Here is a 9,171-nt window from a genome sequence, read left to right as displayed (position 1 = left end):
GTTTAGGCGTGAAAGAGTAACAGACAGACAGACAGACAGAGTTACTTTCGCATTTATAATATTAGTATGGATTAGTAATTACGATAAATATTTATTTTATTTTTTTATTTTTTTTTATTTAAGGAAAACATACAGCTTAAAATAACACATGTATCAGTATAACACATTTAAGGTAGTACAGAAGCCAATTAAGTTTTCACCAAGAATTAATGCATGCACTTGGGTATACAAAAAGAAGTAAAAATAAAACACATATAGGATGATTAAAAGAGAACATTGATAATATCTACATTTATATAAATCACTTATAAGGTCTCAACTTGAATACGCAACTCCTATTTGGAACCCTATCTACAACAAGTATAACGAAATGCTGGAGAGAGTTCAACGCAAATTTTTGTGCGCAATGCAGTTTAGGTGTTATCGCAGTAAAGTATCATATACTAATTTACTTTTAAAATATAATATTTTATCACTTGGTAAGAGAAGATTGTTGCTGAGTGCTATGATGTTACACGGATTGTGTCACGGCAGATAATGACTGTATAGATTTAACCCATAAAATTCATTTTACTGTACCCCGGACTGTGCATAGACGTCCTAACAGATCATATAAGTTCTTTGCAATCGGTAATAGCCGGACGGATGCCGGTGTGCGTGCTCCTACACGTCATCTTATGCATATATAACACACACTTCGAAGACATAGACATCTGTGCGCTTTCCGAGTATAGATTTAGAAAAGAGATTCAGGAAAGATTATTATCAACTTAAATACGTATTTACTAGCGGCCGCAACGTATCCTTGTTCATTATTTTTCGTAGTTTAGTTTCTTTTTTTTTATTACTTTTTGTGTGTTATTCAGGAATTTATACTATGTATATTAGTGCATAGTCTCATTATGCCCATTCAGTGGTTTCTGTGCGAAGGTGTATCTCTAACATCCAGTTTCAAAAACTTTCAAGCTCATAATAATTATTATTTTTTGGTTGTTATGGTGTACGAGTGCATGCTTCCGTCTTACTCACTATTTACCACTTCGATTATATTAATACTAGCTTTTGCCCGCGACTTCGTCCGCGTGGCGTGTTATATAAGAGAGAGATCTTTGTGTATGTGGGAGTGCATACTTATGCAGTTTAGATTTTTTCATAAGTACATTTTTTTTTCCCAATAACTCCCATTTTTCAAAATACAGCCAAAAATAAACTTTATATTTACTAAGGTATGCATGCGTGCTAGATTGAATCAATTGATTGAATTGTTTTTTTTTTAATTGATTGTTCATTGAGTTTTAATTTTAATACACACTTCCTCTCTTCCCTTCAACGTTGCTGTGCCCTATAGGGTCCATGTTTTAGTTCCTATGCCTATGTAACACCCTATTGTACTACATGGAATGCAATAAATAATTTAATTTAATTGAATTGAAAATATCTATCTTACGCGCTTTCGATTTTTTCATACAAATGTTTTTTTCCCACTAACTCCCGTTTCCGTGGGAATTTTGCAATATCCTGTTGCAACTAAGCTTTAAGTTAACTAAGGTACCTGCATGCCAAATTTCAAGCGTCTAACTTAAGCGGTTTAGATTTTTCATACAAAAAGATTTTCCCGCTAATTTCCGTTGCCGTGGGAATTCCGGGAATTCCTTTCTTAGTGCACCTCTACGGTACCTAAGCTATGTCCCTTCCAAATTTCAAATGCCTACGTTTAGCTGTTCAGGCTATGCGTTGATATATGTCAGTCACTGAGTCAGTCAGTTTCTCTTTTTTATTTAGATTTGATTTTTTCATACAAATGTTTTTTCCCGCTAACTACCGTTCCCGTGGGAATTTTGTAATATCCTGTTGCAACTAAGCTTTAAGTTTACTAAAGTACCTGCATGCCAAATTTCAAACGTCTAACTTGAGTGGTTTAGATTTTTCATACAAAAGGATTTTCCCGTTAATTCGCGTTCCCGTGGGAATTTGGGAATTCCTTTCTTAGTGCACCTCCACGGTATCTAAGGTACCTGCATGACAAATTTCAAAGGTCTAACTTGAGTGGTTTAGATTTTTCATACAAAAGGATTTTCCCGCTAATTCCCGTTCTCGTGGGAATTTCGGGAATTCCTTTCTTAGTGCACCACTACGGTACTTAAGGTATCTGCATGCCAAATTTCTAACGTCTAACTTGAGTGGTTTAGATTTTTCATACAAAAGGATTTTCCCGCTAATTCCCGTTCCCGTGAGAATTTTGGGAATTCCTTTCTTAGTGCACCTCTACGGTACCTAAGCTATGTCCCTTCCAAATTTCAAATGCCTACGTTTAGCCGTTCAGGCTATGCGTTGATATATGTCAGTCACTGTGTCAGTCAGTTTCTCCTTTTATTTAGATTTGATTTTTTCATACAAATGTTTTTTCCCGCTAACTACCGTTCCCGTGGGAATTTTGTAATATCCAGTTGCAACTAAGCTTTAAGTTTACTAAAGTACCTGCATGCCAAATTTCAAACGTCTAACTTGAGTGGTTTAGATTTTTCATACAAAAGGATTTTCCCGTTAATTCGCGTTCCCGTGGGAATTTGGGAATTCCTTTCTTAGTGCACCTCCACGGTACCTAAGGTACCTGCATGACAAATTTCAAAGGTCTAACTTGAGTGGTTAAGATTTTTCATACAAAAGGATTTTCCCGCTAATTCCCGTTCTCGTGGGAATTTCGGGAATTCCTTTCTTAGTGCACCACTACGGTACTTAAGGTATCTGCATGCCAAATTTCAAACGTCTAACTTGAGTGGTTTAGATTTTTCATACAAAAGGATTTTCCCGCTAATTCCCGTTCCCGTGAGAATTTTGGGAATTCCTTTCTTAGTGCACCTCTACGGTACTTAAGGTACTTGCATGCCAAATTTCAATTGTCTAACTTGAGTGGTTTAGATTTTTCATACAAAAGGATTTTCCCGCTAATTCCCGTTCCCGTGAGAATTTTGGGAATTCCTTTCTTAGTGCACCTCTACGGTACTTAAGGTACTTGCATGCCAAATTTCAATTGTCTAACTTGAGTGGTTTAGATTTTTCATACAAAAGGATTTTCCCGCTAACTACCGTTCCCGTGGGAATTTTGTAATATCCTGTTGCAACTAAGCTTTAAGTTTACTAAAGTACCTGCATGCCAAATTTCAAACGTCTAACTTGAGTGGTTTAGATTTTTCATACAAAAGGATTTTCCCGCTAATTCCCGTTCCCGTAGGATTTTCGGGAATTCCTTTCTTAGTGTACCTCTACGGTATCTAAGGTACCTGCATGCCAAATTTCAAACGTCTAACTTGAGTGGTTTAGATTTTTCATACAAAAGAATTTCCCTTCACTACTCTGCTCCTATTGATTGTAGCGTGATGAAAAGTATACTATAACCTGTCCAGGAGTGTGAAGAATAATTGTACTAAGTTTCATTAAAATCCGTCCAGTAGGTTTTGTTTCTATAAGGAACATACAGACAGACAGACAGACAGACAGACAGACAGACAGACAGACAGACAGACAGACAAAAATTTTACTGATTGCATTTTTGGCATCAGTATCGACCACTTATCACCCCCTGATAGTTATTTTGAAAAAATATTTAATGTACAGAATTGACCTCTCTACAGATTTATTATAAGTATAGATTAAAATATCCCATACAAACTTTCAACCCCTATTTCAATCTCTTCGTCCCTTCTTTTCGCAATAAAAGGTATCCTATTTTCTTTCTCAGGGTCTAAAGATTGTCTGTGCTAAATTTAATCAAAATCGGTTGAGAGGTTTAAGCGGGAAAGCGAAACAGACAGACAGGACAGAGTTACTTTCGCATTTATAATATTAGTAAGGATTATTTTCCCTCGTTAAATAGTAAACAAACTAAGTGTAGGTGTTATAATTTCGTTGACGAACTGATTACCTATCCGTTTCTTTGTCTAAAATGAGTATTACCTTATTACTATGATTGATTACTGGGCTTAAAGTTCGTATAAATGTCTATCGAATTACCTCCTCAAGTTTAAAGCGTAGCTAGTCATGTAGTACTATATTAATTATGTGGTGTAAGTAATTAGATTTTATCTGTATGTAATGTAACAGTCAGTTGAATAAAAAAACTTATACAAATCAGATCAATTAATTGGCGTAATGTGATTCTAGAAAGAGTTTTAATGTTAATAGATAGCTAGCTATAGCTATGTGTAGGTTCCTGTAGGAATGAGATATAACTGTTTAATAAAGACAGTTGCATCAAAATTTTATCATAAATTCCCTAAATTATGGCGCCTACCTACCCTCTAAGTTAGAAAAGTGATCAAATACTAACTTGAAGTCACTCAGTTTAAAAAAAAACATCGAAATCATTCCAGTAGCTATGGCGTCATGCGCTTCTTGACACGATCACGAAATCTAGATTTCCGCGGGAATGAGGTATTTTCCCGCCATAAAAAGTAGCCTGTGTCCGTGCCTAAGATCCTATCTTTAAATTAACCAAGTCTTATAAAATTCCGTTCAGACGTTAAGGCGTGAATGAGGCAAACTTTTAAAACAAACAATTAAAAATCACTAATCTAATTAGTTTTCTGTCTACTGCCTACGCCTTAAGTACGATAGCATAAATATTAATAGGCCATATCCTTTTCTAGATTACTATCTATCAGCTAACTAAATTTCATCAAAATCCGTTGAGCCGTTTAGGCATGATAGACAAAACTCCCAGCAAAAACCATAAAAAAATCACTAACTCAATTCAGTTTTCTGCCTACTTCCTACCCCCTAAGTACGATGACGTGATCAATTTGATCGTACAACCGTTTTTAGATAACCAACTATTACCTTACTAAATTTCATTAAAATCCGTTCAGCCGTTTAGACGTGAAAGAGCAAAAGTCCCAACAAAAACGACTACAAATCACTAAATCAATTTAGTTATCTGCCAACTGCCTACCCCCTAAGAACGATGGCGTGATTATTTATAGCCTATGACCATTTCTAGGTTATCATCTATCACCATACCAAATTTCATCAAAATCCGTTGAGCCGTTTAGGCGTGAAAGAGTAACAGACAGACAGACAGACAGACAGACAGACAGACAGACAGACAGAGTTACTTTCGCATTTATAATATTAGTATGGATGTGGATATCCCAGTTGGTTATACATTTAGTTGTAACTTAGACTAATATTATCTTAAGTATTACCTATTGTATAACTGTTTTTTATCCCTAATAAGTAGTGTAAAATTGGGGATTCTGGATCAGAAAAGATCCAGAACCCCCAATTTTACCATTTGAATGAATAGTATATTCACAATATTCTATTCAAAGACGTATTTTCATATATTCTGATTAAGAGGTATATTCACAATCTTCTATTCAAAAGAGTTATTATCATCTATTTAAAAACTATAAGATATCACATTTTCACAATCGTCTATTCTATTCAAAAGAACTGTTTGCTACCATCAATGTTTCGAAAACTTAAAGTAATCATTTATTTATACTATATAATAATAATAATCTGCACTCTTCTAATTCTTGTCAATGATCATAAGTGGGGGGTATCTAATTGTTATAACATACTAATAATTTCAAATAAGCTGTTATCAATTATCGTCTATTCAAAAACTTACTTAGTCAATCTATTAATAAATCAATCTATTACATACTAAGCAAATCGGCCCCAAGACTGACATCAGTAAAACGCAGCGAGATAGTTTATATTTACAAACACTGTCCTTTTACGGAAGACCTGACTTGTGATATGACAATGAAAATGTGTCGTACACACATATTCGGTTAGTTTAGATTTTTTAATATAAATAACTTATCGTTGTAAGAAACCACTGTGCGTTCAAAGTTTATTTGTTGCTGGTCGCTGCAAGAACTTTCCTTATAAGCTTATCTACAATAACTGAATTATTTCATCTGCGTATGTCAATAATATCGACCGAATATGTGCGTTAGTCTCCCCCGAGTGCAGCTATTTCTAAGGGTCGATACAAATAGAGCGACTCAAGTGAACAAACATATTCAAAGTATAATCCACAGCCAGTTACGTATCATAGTAATAGTTTAAAAGATTTTAATTTATAATAGTAGGCTCTTGATGCTGTACTACAATTTCAGATGAACACTATATTTAAAAAATTGAGCCTTAGTCATTTCAGTCAATATGGATAGCATGTGTGTAAGTGAAATAAAACTATTGAATCCGTACAACGCATGGTTTTATTTATTTAATTTTTCAGACAAATCTATAATTATATACTTAATAGTTAGAGTTTTACAGAGTATATCCATTATAACTATCCGACGCTAAGCTTTCTTCAATTTTGTTAATAACATCGCGTGTACCCTTATACACATCATCTAATAAAATGTTTTTAACTACGTGTTGTACACATAATTCTGCATCACACTTACACATCGAGTGTTCAACAGCATTTTCGATTTTATCAGCATCGTAAATTTCGATTCGAATAATTTTAAGTCCACCACGTCGTGTAGGCTTTTTCATGAATGAATATAATGCGGTGTTATTTTTCGGCCTCTTGCGGGAAGAATCGTGTCGATTGTCTACCGCAGCATTTCTATGCGACGGCGTGGGATCATTCCTCGGGACAAAGTTGAATAGATCTCCTGAGTCCTGTAAAAGATAATAATCGTCAAAAATGTAGTGTTCATTTAATAAAACATTAGACTGTTTTATGTTAGTTTATTATTTGTAAGTACTTACCGACATTCTTCGGAGTGTTACACGCGTTCAAACCGTAGACAAAGTGCTGGTTTTTACTTTAGCAACCCGCTTTATATACGCATTACCGTAAACAAACAAAATTAAAATTTTGAAGTCTAGTTTCCTCGAATACCTACGATATTCAGCACTTTCCCTAATACAGTATCATCCTCTATCCGATTACTATCTGACATTATGGCGCGTCGCTAGGCAAATAAAGGCCTTTGTCCACTGCATATGATTCGATTAGTCGATATGATATTCGAGTGCAAATAAAATCTGTTCCCAGATAAGTTTTCGAATTCGCCACCTAACTGTTTACGTAACATAAAAAAATATGCAAGAATTTTAATGAGTTTCAGTATCATATCGACGAATTTGCCTGACAAATTGTACCGATAAATCGAATCTGTATAGTGAGTAAGGTGTTTATGTAGGTTGATGCAAATGTTGCTAGTTTTGAATTGCAAACTTTGCAATATAAACAATTGATCACGCATCTTAAAATCGTAAAAGGGATGAATCCACGTGATTTACTGTTAATAAAACCGAGTGCACCGGAGCACAATCACCATACTCCTCGATCGCCTACAAGTTGCAACAGTGAGACCTTTAAGACTTCCAGAGTCCAGAGCTACCTACTTGCTGCACTACAGTTAAAATGTAAGTACTTACCTACAACTACATCAAGTTTTATACCTATACGCTTAATCTGTGGGGGGTATATATGAATTGGCGAATGTATGAATAGATGAGTAGTTGAATAGATGAGGCGATGAGTAGATGAGCAGATGTTTAGACGAATAGATGGATAGATGAATAGATGAGTAGATGAATACATAAATTACATGAATAAATAATTAGATTAATTGAATGATTACAAGAGTTGATCAGTAGGTAAATATATTCATGTATGAATACACGAATTTATAAGTAGATGAATGGTGAATAGAATGAACAATTAGAGAAATAGAAAACATAACAAACATATCATTTTTTTTATTTGTTTATTCTCAGGTCAAAGACAACAGCCGACCATCTCTTTGCTTCGGACGACGATGAAGTTGAAGCGGTTAGAAAACCAGAGAATACGAAGAAACGTGGGAAATCTTCTGCGGCTAGTGAGTCGAGCTCATCAAAGAAGAGTAAGCCCAGCGGTCGCAGTATGCCAAGCATCAGCCCAGTACCTGTCCACAAAAAACCAACAGCTCGGGAACTATTCGGTACTGACAGCGAGGATGAGACTGAGGAACCCAGTTCATCTGGTAATAAGAAATTCACACCACTCTATTCTTACTTGACTAGGCGCGTGGCGAATGGTCTAGCTCGACAAGCAGACGAAGATAAAAAAGGATCACATTATATTGAGATGAAAATATATAAGTGTGACGAAGTCGAGAAGGTGTCCGCCATCAATCGATGGAGGCATGCTATCGTCACTATAAAAAATAGAACTGATGACGATACTGATGCTTGGCAGCATCTGTCAAAATATATTAGCGCAACGCGCAAAGAATTTAAAAATTGTCCGCCTACATTCATAGGCTCCTATTTTTAAAATACTTTCCTTTCGCGCGTTTTGTTTTTCTATTCTTCTAATTTTTCATTGTACTTACTGAAAGTTAAATATTAAATTAGCTGCTACCTGTGTAATCATGTACTTTTTTATGCAATAGGCAATATATTCTATTAATATTTTTTATTGTTAATTGCATATTATAACTCAATATATTGTATTTGATCAATATGTGTTTTTTGTTTCTCTTCACAGTTATGTTTCACAGTACCCCAAGGCCCGTCAAAGAAATAATGAAATGTGATAAATGTAATATTGAAATACCGAGAACAAAATATCAGTATCATTTGAGATCGAATATGCATAAATCGAATAGTTTGAAAAAGTCTGAATTTGAGAATATTGATATAATTGCGAGTGCCTTTAAAAACAGAATTGTTACTTATAGAATTAATCCTTCGGAGGTGGAAGATGATTTCCTCACTCCAGAGCGATTCCTAGAAGATAATCGAGATCGAATTTTAAGAGTAATTAGTAAATCAGTAATGAATAACCATTGTGTGAAATTGAATTTCGAGTTTTTTGCTTATTTTATATTACCTAAGTCATGCGAGCAGCATTTAAAGTCTTTCAACACAAAATACGAAATAGTGTATCACAATACCGATATAAATGAGCTATATTTCAATCTAATAGATACTTTTAAACGTAAGCTTTCAGAATTTGAACATTGTGAATCTGGTTGGACGTTTCTTTCAGTAAGTCATTTAGAAGTTAATATAAATAAATATTCTCCAATGAGAGGTGGTACCTATATAGAATTGCCATTACGTATTAAAAATTCAAAGAGTTGTTTAAATGTGAAAAACAAAGATAATTACTGTTTTATATGGAGTGTTGTGGCGGCTTTATATCCT

At 34.6% G+C, this 9,171-nt stretch overlaps 1 protein-coding gene across 1 annotated transcript; it reads left to right on the top strand.

Annotated features, from left to right (window-relative positions):
* The first annotated feature begins 7,226 nt into the window (after positions 1 to 7,226).
* LOC126380907 (uncharacterized) lies at positions 7,227 to 8,370 on the top strand. Its single transcript, XM_050030485.1, has 2 exons — positions 7,227 to 7,401; positions 7,756 to 8,370. Coding segments are annotated over exons 1-2 (543 nt in total). The 5' UTR covers positions 7,227 to 7,399; the 3' UTR covers positions 8,297 to 8,370.
* The last annotated feature ends 801 nt before the right edge of the window (positions 8,371 to 9,171 follow it).

Source organism: Pectinophora gossypiella, unplaced genomic scaffold (assembly GCF_024362695.1).
Source record: "Pectinophora gossypiella unplaced genomic scaffold, ilPecGoss1.1 Pgos_31, whole genome shotgun sequence".
Taxonomy (NCBI): domain Eukaryota; kingdom Metazoa; phylum Arthropoda; class Insecta; order Lepidoptera; family Gelechiidae; genus Pectinophora; species Pectinophora gossypiella.
The sequence above is the reverse complement of the archived record's forward strand: the minus strand, read 5'-3'. Positions and strand labels throughout refer to the sequence as shown.